Genomic DNA, 15,665 nt, shown 5'->3' with positions numbered 1-15,665 from the left:
TTCAGTTATTCTAATTATTTATTTATTTATTTATTTTTTTGAAAACAGGATTTGTTTTCCTTTTTTCATTATGATCTTTAAAGCAGTCAGTTTTATAAGTTGTGTAAGAAACCATAACTGTTTAATCACATATTACCAAAAAGTAGCATGAAACTGTTTTATTTTAATGAACAACAAAATTTTAAAATTGAAAATTAGTCCACTGTTTTTAAAACTGCCTTTTACTAAATTGTTTTCTGAGAAATTCAATTATTTTCTTATTCTTAATTGAAAATATAAAGTTATACACATGAATTCCAACATAGTAAAGTTCAAGCATAATACTTTCTTTTAGTATTTAATTGTTTATTTTTGACTGAAATTTTAATTTTGACTATGTTTACAAGAAGTGAACAATTATCTGTTTATGTTGCAAGACTATGTGATGGATATTAAGATTTTCGTTGACAAAATATTGTGTTTTCCTTGGTACACTAAATACTTTGACACTTTGCTATGTGCCTATACATCAGACTTTCTTGCAGATTTCTATTCATGTTCTATTTTTATCAGATATGTGCTCTTCAGGAACTACTAAAGTATAGGTTTCATTATAGATTGCATTATAGATTGCTACCATATTGCAATTATTTTACTGGTGATCCCTAAAAATGCGTTGTTTCCACTTCGTTATGAAGCCAATAAGTCTTCATCATTCCTTTTCCCTGAAAAAAGTATTAAGCTATAATCTTTTTTAAATTTTAGTTGCATAGTCATGAAAATAAAGTGAATATTAATTCATAAAGTCTGCTAAAAACTAAGATACATAAGAAATGGCATGTATGTTATTACATCAGGAAGTAAAAAATTTAAAATGCCAAGTAAAATTTGTAACACCGAGGTAAGAACAGGGTAACTTGAAAATTTTGAGAGAAAATGCTAATTTTTAATAAAAATTTTTTCTCTTTTAATTTCATAAATTATGCATACAAGTGTAGGGTTAATTACTGCATTGGGTAATGACTGCATGCAAAAATTTTTATTTAAATTTTTAATTATTTTTGCATAAATGTTGTTAAATTTTCTTAATATAGTGCTCAATTTTTTTCTCCTTCAAGGCATGGATGGTTATAGCCTTGTTTGGTTGAAGCTTACTTTAAACTCTTATATGGCAAATCTATTGACAATCTCATTATTATTTCTGGATGCAATCATCCTAAAAACAATGTATGTCAAAATTTCATAACACTGGGAGACAAGTTTTTTGTTGCATCTATGCAAATACTCGAAATTCAGAGGAACTATTGAGCTGACAGCTACAATCAGGACTATTGAGCTGACAGCTACAATCAGGACTCGAAAAACTCAGAAATTTTACCCGTCCCCGAGGACGGCTTGTCCAACAATGTACCTGTCCTTCTTTGAAAGTAACTCGTAGCTTCTAAATAAATAAAAATATAATTTTCTCTTATTTATTACAAACATTTATATAAATTGCACAATGAATTAGTAGTTACTAGGATTACAAATACTAGGATTGCATTATACAGTAATGAAAGAAATACTAGGTTACTAATAGTAACCTAGTATTAGAGAGTCATTTTAGAAGTGAGGAGCTAGACTCTTGTAAGATAACAAAAATTGAAAATGTATCACAAACATCAATGGGAAAATAGTCGTCCGAAAGAGCTCGGACGTCGGATTCGAGAAATTCATTGTCTGTGGGGAATTTTTTACCACTAAGGACGTGCTTTTTTTCAAGTCCTGGCTACAACCATTGTTTTTATAGAGAAGGTATAGCTTTTTCCAGAAGCAACATTGCATTTGTTGCTGTCCATTTGAGTATAATAAGACAGCCTGATACAAAGCAGTTTAGCTTCTAATCTAGTTTAGTTATGACCTGGCATACTGAATTAAAAATAATTAAATATTAAAGAACATTCAAAAATGCCTTTTTTAATTAAATAAAGCTGTAAACTAGCATGCATAATTGGAATTTTCTTAAATATTTGAAGGAAAAAATCCTCTGCAATTTAATTTATAACAATGGTATATGCCCTACCAGGGAGAAAAATTTATTTCTTTAATGTCTCTCCCAAATGAACAAATTGAAATTTTTGAATGGTTTTTAGGATCGGGGACTAAAATGTCCCCTTTTACTTTTCCTAATTCCAGGAACCGAGCAGAAACATAAATGTTTAATTCATAGTGAACAGGCAAAAATACTGAATCAGCATAAAAGAAATTGAAACAAGAATTTAACAAACATTTAAGCGAGAACAGTTTTAATTTTATAAAAATAATTAGCAGTCAGTGTTATTCAACTTCTTTAATTTATATCTATAAAAATCTTACTTTCACTTCAGTTTCTCCTCTATAAATAATGTTGAAAGTTTTGAACTCGTCTAAAAGTCGTTTCGTCTCATGACTGACGTGAATTTTCAAAGCTATAAAAATAAAGTTATATAAAATTGTGACAATTTCACTAAAAATATTATTATATCACTGATATTAAATTTAACTAGAGTGCTTATTTAAAATATTAAAATAGTTAAAAAGTTTGACAATGTAAAAATTCTCACATTATTTTTTTTATAGTCAAAAGTGTTTCTATAGTTATTATTTCTATTTGTGTTACATATATAATTATATAATAACCATTGGAGGGAAACGATTGTGAAAATTATATAATTTAATTGTCATGAAATTTTTGTGTCGCTTTTACAGTTTAGTAAATACAAGGGGGATTCCGTTATTTTAAGAAAAATATGGATTAATTATAATAGGATGATGATCTGACCTCTTATTAACGAGATCTGCTCGAAAGGAAAGTTAATGCAATACAAACTTTGTGGAACAGAATATGTGGACGTTTTAACTTGTGCCTAAACCAGTTGCACAGAATAACTATGAAAATGGAGAGGAAAAAAAACACGAAACGTATTAAAAGATCCTTGAACTTGCAAACGACGTTGTGTTCGTAAAATTTCTTTCAAAAAATAAACTTTAAAGTCTTTTCTAGCTAAAATTTGAAACATTTATTTCAACGATTGTTTTGAACTTTTCTCTCTGATAACCAAAGACTAAATGAATATGTAAGGTATTCACTTTTCATAGAAAAGGGGAATAAATGTAGAATTTTTTGGAACCACTCTGTTTTAAAAACTTCACCTCTAAGGAAATAATATCGCTGAAATAAGTTCCCGGTGAAGGATTGATAAGATTTTTTAGAACTGTGTAATCATATTACGTACCTATAATATGTGGTTTCATTATTTTTGCTGATAACTATTGACAAAAATTTTAAAAAGAGAGTCTTGCAATTTAATGAGTGCAAGCTATTTTTATAACTGTTGTAAATTTTTGAATGTCGACAAATGTACCACAAAAATTATGGGTTCAAGAAAAAAAAATTTAAAGTGAAAAATTAGCTATACATAAAATTTCCCATTAAATACGATTTAGACAATTTTCTGTGGAACCAATAGATGAGTTGTAAAGAGTTAAAAATGTGTCTTTTATAGTTCTCCTTAGGGCTCTTTTTCGAAGACAATGTCATCATATGAAATAACTTTAGACACTTAAAAAGCCATGTTCTTTTTTTATTTACTTTCTTTAAACCTTGAGGGTATTTTTAGAAGTTCTTTCGATATGGGGAAGAAAGCTGCAGTTTGATTGTTATGAACTTGAACAAAGAAAACTGAAATGTTTATATATATATAATATACCTTGGCGAACAAGCACTACAATAATGAAAGAGACAGCTTTCATCTTCTAACATTTTTTTAAATTTCTAAAAAAATAAAGAGTATTATTACGTTCTATAAATAAGTTTAAAATTGTTACGTTCCTGCCTAATGGTTTCTAAGTTTTCTAAATCGCATGAACTGAACACCTCTAAAGTTACAAAATAATCCTTTTAGTATTTCTTCAGAAATTTCAAAAATTGAAAGTGTTTCTTCCATTATTGTTGGGTAGTGTGTATCTAAATACAGGGTGAATAGAAGTTTGGATATAATCAAATAGTTTAAGAATTTTACATCGAAATGAAAAGTGAAACTAGACACATTCAATATTTTTTAAAAGCCTTACAATGATACCAAACTCAATCTTTCATCAATCTCGTGGTGGGCAATTTTGAAATCTTGAATATATACCAGTTTTTTTTATTGCAGATTCGGATTCTCCAGATAAAATTAATCCTATTTGAGCTGTAGGTTTATGCATTTTGTCTTAGATGGCCAAATCGCGAGAGATTTGTAAGTTTGAGATAGATGTGTAAATAAATAAAATATTCTTTTATATTTCAGCTGTTATATCTTATTTTTTTGTCACAGTGCTACCTTCTGACAAAATTTTGAACTATTTTTTTTTCGACGGAAACCCGGATCGCATGATCTGCATAACATGTATTTGCAGATTCATCTGAATCCGTTCAGTAGAACCGGACCTACGGACCTTTGAATTCTGTCACTTTAATTTTAACTGTATATATATATATATATATATATATATATATATATATATATATATATATATATATATATATATATATATATATATATATATATATATATATATATATATATATATATATATATATATATGCGTAAGTTTCGTAGATAAAAATTTTTAAAATCAATGAATAACTCCTAATTTTTTAATTTTTAAGAGTCCAAACAACGTAGCTTTAAAGTAACTTTTTAAGTATTGAAAAATTAAATCACAGGTTTTTTTTAATTTCACAAAAATCTGGATTTTTTACAATTCTTGATCTAAACATCTAGATTTTACCCTTATACCACCTCAGGTCTCCATAATAAAATGTGAAGAATTTAATTAAACAATCTAATATCGTAGGAATTTGATTAGTAAGACTTATGGCGGAAAAAGGGTTTTACTTTTAGCTTTGGTTTTTCGCTTGTACCTATGGGTAGAACAAATAAAATTTTTAAAATTAAGTATTTTTTGAAAGAAAAAAATGTAATGCTTATATATATTTTTATTTAGTGTCATTTTCGGATCACCTGCAATTAGAAAATGAGCGTAACGTATTTTTCATCAAAAGCGGAAAAAATTGCTCGTTTTTGACTACAGAATCTGACCAAATCGATTGATTAAATTTAATATTTAAATATACTATTTGATGTGGAATATACTGTTCTTTAATTGTGGTGCATATCTAATTTTGTGTACGACGCATCGTTCAGATGTTATAAGGCAAAAACTGAAAAAATACTTAAAATTTCGCATTTTTTTGGCTTTTAAAAATTCAGTCCACCTCAGAAACTGTCGCCAACTATGTTCTTCACTTCACATTAATCTTATTTAAGATGCTTTAAGTGGAATAAAATCATTTCCAGCTTTCTGGGAACTAATTCTAGGCTCAACATTTTTTTCGGTCTAATTTTACTGAACTATAGTTTTGATAATATAGAAATAAAATAAAATAAAGTGATAAATAATTTAAGTCTACGGAAGGGATGTAAATTAAATTAGTGGGATTTCGAAATTTGACTGATGCGAATAAGGAGACGATGGTAGTTTCTTGAAGGAATTAATTTTCTGTAACATTTAAGAAAATATTATTCCTTAGGAATTTTGGCATAGGGTGGAAAAGCAACGAAAAATAAGTAGAGGAATGTGAACATGTCACCCCCGCTAAACATTTGAAACTTTTTATGCTCTAGTTTTCTACAAAAGTTATTTATAACTCTATATATCTCTATTTAATATTTTCTGTATGATTATTAATTCGGTTAATCTTCGTATAAAATCATAATTATTAGGGCTTGATAAGACTTAAAAAAAAAAAAAATTCGTACTATTTCCTGATATTACACAATATGCCCCACTTGTAAGAAATGCTTAGATACAAAATAAAATAAATTTTATTTCTTATAAAAGCAAATGAACTAATTTTTTTAGTGTGGTTTTGGAAATGCAGCGTTTTGGGAAAATTGTGTTATCTTTTTAAAGGTTTTTCTGACTACCGTGAATTATAGTGAAGAATTTCAAACGTATTAATTAAATTCAATACAATTTTCTCTAAGAATAATGTGTAATTTTTAATTTTTATTCTTTTTTTTTGCTAAATTACTTTGCGGGATTAATAATTAAGGAGATAAAGGAGTTAAAATTCTTGTTATCATAGAAATGATAGTTTTGAAACTTTGTTCTATGGGGAGGCTTCACTGTTATTTGGAAGGCATGCCTATTTTCTGTCTTTTTACACCAAATAAAGTAAGATACATGGGGATCTATTAAGGCTGGTCTTAATGTATACTTGTAAAATTCTCGCAAAAAGAGGGATACACATAATAGGTAGAAAAAAATGAGTGAAAAGCTCGATCGAAATATTTTCAAATCAAGAAAGTTGTGACGAAAATTGTCAAAACCAGTTTGCTTGCCTGTTGAGATTTGGAGGTGTGGAGAGATTTCCAATAATTGCCTTTTGTTACTTGTCTATTTTCTATAGCAATCAAACTGGTTTTGATTACGGTCTTTTTCAGCAATAACAAGTTATGATAGATTTCCTTTTCTTACTGCTTACGGGGCAACTCTTCATGCTAATGATTCCAATGTTAATAATGCAGTCTCTTTTTTTTTAACCGATACATGGCTATGATTAGAGTCTTCACACAATCTTGTGCAGAAGTACCAAACACCGGTGACTTATCTATCCGTAAATTAGACCAAAGACGCTACGCACAGACTACATCCGGTCGCAGACTATAAAAAATAATAGAAGGCGAACATTCACGGCTGTGCTTCAGTCGGAAAGTCGTCAAAACTCATACTTCGCTTATTTTCAAAACTTTATCCATATATGGGTTTAACAAGGTCACTGACAAAGACTAAATTTAGAATTTTAAGATTCAAAATGGCGGTTTTTAAGTGAAAATTTTTTTTGAAATTTAAATTTGTGCCTACTACCAAAATTAATTAAACATCATTTTCGTCAATACTATTATGGCAAATAATACTGTTCTCATACAAGAATAAATATATTTTCTCCTTTAATTTTGCTTTTAAATAAATAAAAAAAATTTTTTTACTTTAATTTCTACCTTTAACTAAAATTATTAAATTGTAATTTTCGAAACATAGTTAGTACCGGCAGTGGGGTTTATTATAATTTTTTGCGAACTGATATCGGTGCTTATTTCGAAGGCCATAAAAATTGCCAAACTGTCATTTACGCCAATAATTTTCATTTAAATGTGGTATGAAATGCTATTGGTTATATAAATGCTAATGTTTCAGGCTACTGCTATAAGTTATGCGAACCTATTATACCATTATAGGGGCCTTATGTATAAGTACTGTAGTAATAGGTTATTTACCCCCTCTTAAACGGTTAAGTACTCTGATCACCATACTAAACATTCATGGCACTTAATACACAACCTTTATTGTTTTTCTTACTTGTTGTATATACCGGTGCAGCTCCAAACTATTAGATTTGCCATAATATGATAAGTTCAACTGACCAAAAGAAAGGTTAACTATCCATATAGTGCCATTTAAGATGTGATATTCAGAATTAACGATAATTTTCCCATATCTTCAATTTTATTTTATTAGTTCTTGTTGTTTATTTAATTATTATTATGTTGTTTATTTAATTATTGTTTATTTTATTATTTTATGTTGTTTATTTTGTTTGTTTGTTCCATTATTTAAGTTTACAGGGACACGCTTTAAAAGTGTAACTATCAGTAGAGAAACACGTGGTCCCATACTTTTTAAAATACGAATTTGATGACGTCATTGCCATACGTCGTGAAAATTTGCGTGTAGATTACTTCTGATAAACTAACAAAGGAAACAAAATATAAATAATTTATAGAATCTTGTGATAAAACTACTTTTTGATTTGCTGGAACAGCGAGCTAACAAATCACTGATATTATAAAATATTTATCAAATCTCTTGGAAGTCTCAAATCTGAAAGAAGAGCGCACGAGTCTCCCATCTTATTTACTTTTAACTAGTAGCTGCGTATCGGTTCAAAATTGCTGATTTGTGCAGTATACATACATACACATGCATTCAAACTTTCTGCTTTATTGATATAAATTCAATTATTTTTTGACATAGTTCTAAATCGCTAGTCATTTTTAGGACTCCAGTCTTCTCTACGAAGTACCGGATATTCAAATTTACTTTAACAGTAAAAGTACATTTACCTTCACCTGTTGATTCCATTCTCGAAGCTGTATTTACTGTATCTCCAAATAAACAGTATCGAGGCATTTTCATGCCGACTACACCAGCAACACAAGTACCTGTAACAGAAAGAATTGGTTGTGAAAATTAGGATTTTATATTTAAAAACTCTTTTAGTTTCATTGAAATCAAACCACAGGTGAGAAAATTAATATTTCATTTTTAATTTTATTTCTTCTATTCTTCCATAACTTATTAATTTCTTTACAATTATGAAATTCATTAAGAATGTTGTACTATACCAATTCACTCCAAATGCTTATTGCCAAAGAGAACAAAAAATTGCACAACTTTTTAATTTGTTTCCGGTTTTGAAATTTTTTTTAAAAAACAACTTATTTGTAATACTTTTTCTGCTTAATAATATATTTTTTGTTGTTTTCTTTCTTGTCTCTTTATTGTGTTGCTAATCACATTATATATATATATATATATATATATATATATATATATATATATATATATATATATATATATATATATATATATATATATATATATATATATATATATATATATATATATATATATATATATATATATATATATATATATATATATATATATATATATAAAATTTATTTTAATGAAGCTGTTAGAAAAAAAATTATCGATTTTCAATGCAAGAAATTTAAACGCTTTCGAAGGACTTAAAAGCAGACATTTGGTTCTATTTGTTCAATGATAAACAATTTTATACAATAATAAAATAACAATTACGAAAATAAACAGTAAAATGAAGAATGTTAAGTTTTTCATTAGTCTTGTCATGAATCACACAGCTGCAATAAATTGCAGAATTGAATAAATTCAAACCATTGCATAAATTCTAGCTGTTGCTCAAGTGCTACGTGTATGTTCATGCATTTCATATCCATTGCCTTTTTGTAAGATATGGGTTTCATTGTATGCTGTAAGTCCTCAAATACGTTTGAGTGTCAAATTTCTCAATGATTGTTCTAATTCTTACAGTTGAATTGAAGTATTGGGTGCAAAAGCTGATTTTAGCTACACCACATCGTTATGATGGTTAACAATATTATAAACCTACCAGAATGTATTCCTATCCGCAGTTTAAGCTTAGTATTTGGCTTGTGGCGAATTTTGAAATTTTCTAAGGACCGCAGCAATTGCAAGGCTAATCTAGCTATTTCTCTGGCATGTTCGATTCCATTTCTTTCAGGAAGACCGGAGGCTACCATGTAAGCGTCTCCAATGGTTTCAACCTGAAAAACAATTTTATTTTAACCGAAATTAATTTGAATATTATTAATACAGTCAAACCCCGCTATAGTGAACTCCCGGATATAGTGAACGAAATGTTTGGTCCCGTGCCTTTCTATACACGTATAAAGTAATTTTTTGTGGATATAGTGAACTAAAAAAGTGAGGAAGTTGAATATTATGAACTTTTTTCTGTCTTCGACTGATTTTTTTAAAAATAATTTTGAAATGTCTACTTCAAAATAAATACTTATACAAAATAAATACTTATTTCAAAATAAATACTTTTTTAAAACCATCTATAGAGTGGAAAGTAGCGATAAGCATTTTTTCTTGTTTGCTTCTATTATCACACTTTTCCATCCATAAACAAAGGCCCACCAAGGCAGATGTATGGACAAATTTTTCTTTGCATCGGCTAAAGATTACTAATTTTTTTTTGTTCACAAGACGAAGAGTAATGAAAAATAAAAGCAAGTTAACACATTTTTTGTTACTACGTATTATTTTTCAGTCATTTTTATATTTCTTTTTATAGGTCATTTATTTAAATAATGTATAATCAAAAGAAGGAGTTCGGAGCCATTAGTTAAAATAGTTTGCGGAACGGATATAGTGAACTCTCGGTTATAGTGAACAGAAATTTCGGTCCCTTGAAGGTTCACAATAGCGGGGTTTGACTGTATAATCAATTATTATGTTGTTTTAGTAACATTTTAGTAGTCTTATTAGTAGAACTTATTATGTTATGCGTATATGGAGAAATGAGATGTAACAAATCGTTTCCGGCAGTTCATATCAATATTATTAAAATAAAACACGTTAATCAATAAAAAGTAAGAATTTTTTAGTTATTTTTTAGAACATTTCTTAAAAGTTCTCTTTAATTCTAGCATTGTTATATTTTGTATGTTTTTAAATCTTACTCATTGTTTACATGAATATGATTATTGCATAATTTTTCTTTACAATTGAATTTTGGCTAATGTGAAAGATACTAAACTAAATTCACCTTCTTTAGAAGGAATTTTATGCTATTAGTCTGAATTTATACTTTTACACTAGACAAAGTTACTTAGGCATATAATTTCTGAAACTCTAAATAATTAAATTTTCGTCTTTAAAAATAGAAAATCCCAAACATAAATGATTTTATTTCTCGTCTCATTGAATCATTTTTTTATCATTCTCACGTAGACCCATTGGCCTCAGAAATGCCAGAACTGCTACTCTCTTCTCGTTACCCATTGGGCACCTTTGGCGAAGCCCCGACTGAGGAGCAGTATCGCCACGTCACACAACCACAAATCCGTTTATAGGGCGGGTCACATTCACACAATCACACACAAAGGAGAAAGAACATCGAACGCAGAGAGAGAGAGAGAGAGAGAGAGAAACATCCATGCCCTGAGCAGTATTCGAACCCGCGACCATCGGCTCCGCAGTCAGACACGCTAACCATTCGGCCACCTGGTCGGCGGATTTGAATCATTAAATTAAATGTTTTAAAGTCCCGCAGTGGACTGATCGTTAAGACACGGTTCCTAGCAGATCGCTGAATTCAAGCATCACTGGCTACGGTCAGTGTGCGGGTGGGTGACCCACTTGGATCAGTCTGCGTAGGGACCGAGGGTGTGCTGTATTGGTCCTCGTTAAACTGTTCTACCGTAAAGTGCTCGACTTCGCGTGCAGGTCGTTGGGCTACCGAAGCGGGGTGCCATCCCCTCTGCAGAGGATCAAAATTGTGATGGCATCTCTTCGGATCATCCTGAGGGATGCTTCCCAGACCGTCGCCAATAGCCCATTGTGCAGCTCTAGGGCGACGTAAATGAACTACAACAACAACAATTGTTTTAAAAGCCACTTTGTCTTTAATTTTCTGGAGAAAAATACGTTATGAAAGCATAGCAAATAAAAAATGAGAAACGTTTTATTTTAGTTTGACTTTTTACACATACATTAACCATTTCTCATGCTTATATTTTAATAAAAACATTTCTGAAATAATTTTATATTTGTTTGAAAAGATATTCTGTAGAAGTTTGTAAGCTGTAAAATTTTTGAAATAGTATTAGCAACTAGCTAAGTCGTACATAACTACAGCAACTAAGCAACCTAAGCATTCTTGCCGCCTCGCAGCTCCTCAGATGTAACATTGGTTTCTTTTAATATTAACTAATTAAGTAATTCTAGCTTCTCAAATTTAAAATCGTAGTAGTGTTGTTAATGTTTCTGAAATAAATATTGCGCTAAATTTCTTTATCCTGCCTGATTGACTTTAAAAAAATACCTTATGACAATACAAGTTTACAATACCTAAATGTATTTTCCGGGCTTATTGTTTAAAAATGTAAAACTCATTTTCTAATTATAAATCAATTTTTTCCCCTTTTAGTATTTGGTGTATTTACACGATTTTAAAAGGCAACAATAATAGATTAGGTGCATTTACGTACGGATCGAAAGTTGCCAATTTAGTGGAAGGAATATCCATAATTTTGAAGTCACGTATGACAAAAAAATATATCTATAGTTTACCAATAAAAATACTATATTTAGAATAAAAATATTTACTGTATACGTTTGTGAAGACGAGGAGTAATCAATGTTTGATATTAATATCTGACCTTATTTGTAGTTCTATAGAATATTTTTCGAACAATATAGTTTAATATCTTTCTTTTGAATTTTCCAAAATTAATATTTAGATATATGATTTCCTAAAATATCTTTCGATTGAAGAAATCGACGAAGGAAAGTTGAGTGAAATTTTGAAAATAATTAGTATTGGTATTAACTAGAGTCCCTGTATCTAAAGTAGTTAAAAAAGATACGATATACGGTTTATAGTCTGTGATTGGCTGCGAGTCAAAATTTGCTGAAAGGAAACGAAACAAAAATTTCTTATATCGACTTTAAAATTATGGGCATGCTGTTTTTTTTTTTAGAAGTTAATCTTAATCAAATTTTCTATTACATATTAAAATATTGTAAGAAAATTATATATTTTGCGAAATAGTTAGCTTTTAGGAACTATGATTGTGATAGCTAAACTCGGCGCTTTTATCAAATTTCACTGAAAATGTTTTTTTGCTTTCTGTTGTATTAGATTTTTTTTAACAGACCTTAGATACTTCTGCATCCCTGATATCAAATCCGCCGTTGATTTCTCTCTCAAAACTAAAATTTTTTAAGTAGACATTTTTAGTAAATTTTTTTTCGAACTGTACAAGTTAAAAAAAGTTATATGTAAAAAAGAGGTCCCATAAATGTTGCGACAAATTTCTAGAGGAGTTAAATCACATCATCAGAATTAAAACTGCTTAGGAACTCATGTCCGAAAGTCCCGTTATACACCTTTGGGGGTGCTTCCCTAATATGAACTGATTCTTCGTGTACTTCTGAACAGGTCATAACAGGGAAGCACCCCTAGCTGCTTACGATATGAGTTTTTATGTTACTTACTATGTGCCCTAACTAACCTAGACTCTCCTTTGTCGCAATATTTACACGACCCCCTTTATATACACCGAGGAGCCATTACATTATGACCACCCTGCAAATAACATGTAGGACCACCTTTGGTCCTGCAATTCCCTCACATTGCGAGGGGGTAGTTAGGCAGCACGAATTTGGTTTTCCAAGTAGGACCACAAATGCTCTATTGGATTAAGGTCAGGTGAATTTGGGGGAAAAGACATGACTTGAAAGTCATTGGAATGTTCCTCGAACCAATCCATAACGATTAGACTCTTATGAGATGGTGCATTATCCTGTTGGTAAACACCATCCCCCGCAGGAAAAACTGTTGCCATGAATGGTTGAACCTGGTCTGCAACTATGTTCAAGTAGCTTACAGACGTCAGGGATTGTTTTATGAGGATTATGGGTCCTAATGTGCAGCATGAAAACATTGTTCCTGTGCGAGAAACCATGAAAACCTGGGCGAGCCCATCGTTATAGATGGAGGGTGGTCATAATGGTGTATAACGGTGTATAACGGCTCTTCGGTGTATAACGTTTTTAAGCTTGTACATTTCGAAAAGAAATGGACTAAAAATTTATTTAAAAAAATCTGTAGTTTAGGGAACAAAACTAATTTAAACTATAACCCCACACACAAATTAGGCAAAATCAAGTATTTGTGTAAATGCAAAAAAAAATTTATTCCCCAGTATTATTTATGCTATTATATGACAAAAAGATAAAAAAATGCTTAATTATCTGAGAAAGTATTAGTTTTCTTGCTTAGAAGTTTTTTCTAGTTAACTTTTTTTTTAAAATAGACTGAAAAGGGAGTATTATTTTTATATTTTGAACGCTAAATCGAAATTTTGGTATAGCTTTGGTGTGACTTATGGCTGATAAAGCTGTTTTGCGTAATTATCTAACTGCGTTTGGTGCAGAGATTCTGTTATGGTCGACTACGGTCTGATATGAGAACATTCCTTACTTCATTAGCTATATTAAATTTTTTCTGCTAATTCTAAAAAGTTATTTACCTAAAAGTTATTTATATAATCTATAAAGTACAGCTGACAGATATTTTTTTCTCTCCCTTTTTGCTATTACACGTTCTAAAACTAAGCTTCACATATACATTAAAATGAAACTTAAATTAATCTTTCATTCAATTCATTAATGGTTTGTTTATAAAAATAAAATTACCTTATACACATCAAAGTGCTCGATGATTGAATCAAAACAAGAATAAAGATCATTCAGAAAGTCAACAACCTGCAAAAAACGCACATTTGTTTTATAAACTTGCATTGGAATTCATAAATTTTGTGAAATTAGAAAACAAAGAGTTACCTGCATAGGTGAGCTTTCAGCAGACAGCTGAGTGAAACCTACGATATCACTAAAGAAAATGGTGACAGAATCAAAGAACTCCGGTTTTACATGACATCCCTTCTTTAATTCTTCAGCGACATATCTTTAGAAGAAGAAAAAAAAACTTACTTTTTTTTAACCAAATATTACAAATGAATTAATATTAAATAAATTATTCCAAGAAACTGTTTCGGCAAGATATTACTTTATTAAAAAACTTCATTGGATTTGTGGATTGGAAGTAGACATGTTTCAAGCTCTCAAAAAGTGGCATCCATTCTTAAAACTTTCCAGACGTGAAAGAGAAGAAACAAAAGTGATTTGAAATGTAAAACGTATAATCACTACGAAAAGTGGAAAATAAAAGTGAGAAAAACCGATAAAGATGAAAAAACTGAACAAGAAAATGTATTTCCAAGTGCTATGTAGAGTTGGTGAGGAATTAATGTTGTTCCAGGGAAATCGACATTCATATGAATGAAACAAGATTCAAGGACGCCAAGATGAGCTGATGTGGTTGGGATGGAAATAATTTTGACATTGTCGAAATTGAATTTATCCCCAAGGTTCCAATAATGTGCAGCAGTTGATGGTTTATTGTATTCTTGATAACGGACATATCTATCGTGTTCTACAATTCAAAAAATGCCTGGTTTGTCCCATGTAACTAAGGTCACACTGGCAAAAGTATGTGGTCCCCTATAAAATCTATGCTCCGTCTTGGTGTGTTCTTCTTTTCACTAATATCTCCATTTCTTGTGGTATTGATTGCTTAAAACTATGATTGCAAGAATTTAACCTTTTTTTTATTGTTGAAAATTAAGATACCTCTTTGTCAATTTCCATGTTCAACAAACTACTTATCAATTTGATGGTAATTTCCATAACTAAATTGAGGGTTTCGCCGGGGACAACCCTATTTCTCCTATTCTTTGTGACATATATGCATTATTTCAAAGCAAGTTTTTTCATAAATTCTCATGGTGAAAAAGATATGTTTATGATACATTTGTCTTAATGGACAGTGATACAGATTTTCAGGAGTTACTTTCTGTTGATCCCAACATTAAATTTACTTTGGACACCAAAATTAATTTCACTTTATCTTTTTTAGATGTTGTTGTTCTTGTAATTAAACACCTTAATCATTTCCCACCTCAATTGATCGTAAGCATTTTGCGATCTCTTTGCTTCCTCGTGTTAATTCTAATCACTCTAAGTGTCAGAAAATTTCTGCATTTCATACTTTCGTTTTCCGTGCACTAAACCCTTTAACTTTTTTTAAAACTCCGAACTTAAATTCCTCCACTGGCTTGTTGCTAGCCGTGGTTTTAACACGTCTACAGTTGATTCAGCTTTTGATAAACATACTAAACGCAAAACCTCTTTTTCTA

At 30.0% G+C, this 15,665-nt stretch overlaps 1 protein-coding gene across 1 annotated transcript in view; it reads right to left on the bottom strand.

The window, feature by feature from the left end:
• Positions 1 to 324: 324 nt before the first annotated feature.
• LOC107454590 (atrial natriuretic peptide receptor 1) overlaps positions 325 to 15,665 on the bottom strand; it is a 53,418-nt gene continuing 38,077 nt past the window's right edge. Inside the window, exons 16-21 of the mRNA XM_087167782.1 lie at positions 14,251 to 14,374; positions 14,104 to 14,172; positions 9,263 to 9,437; positions 8,172 to 8,270; positions 2,335 to 2,426; positions 325 to 704 (exon numbers count right to left, since the gene is read on the bottom strand). Of these exons, the coding sequence (XP_087023908.1) occupies positions 645 to 704; positions 2,335 to 2,426; positions 8,172 to 8,270; positions 9,263 to 9,437; positions 14,104 to 14,172; positions 14,251 to 14,374 (619 nt within the window). The 3' untranslated portion in view covers positions 325 to 644. The remainder of the gene's footprint in view (positions 705 to 2,334; positions 2,427 to 8,171; positions 8,271 to 9,262; positions 9,438 to 14,103; positions 14,173 to 14,250; positions 14,375 to 15,665) is intronic.

Source organism: Parasteatoda tepidariorum, chromosome 7 (assembly GCF_982258835.1).
Source record: "Parasteatoda tepidariorum strain Cologne lab strain chromosome 7, Ptep-v5.0, whole genome shotgun sequence".
NCBI lineage: Eukaryota > Metazoa > Arthropoda > Arachnida > Araneae > Theridiidae > Parasteatoda > Parasteatoda tepidariorum.
This window is presented reverse-complemented; position numbering and strand designations above follow the sequence as displayed.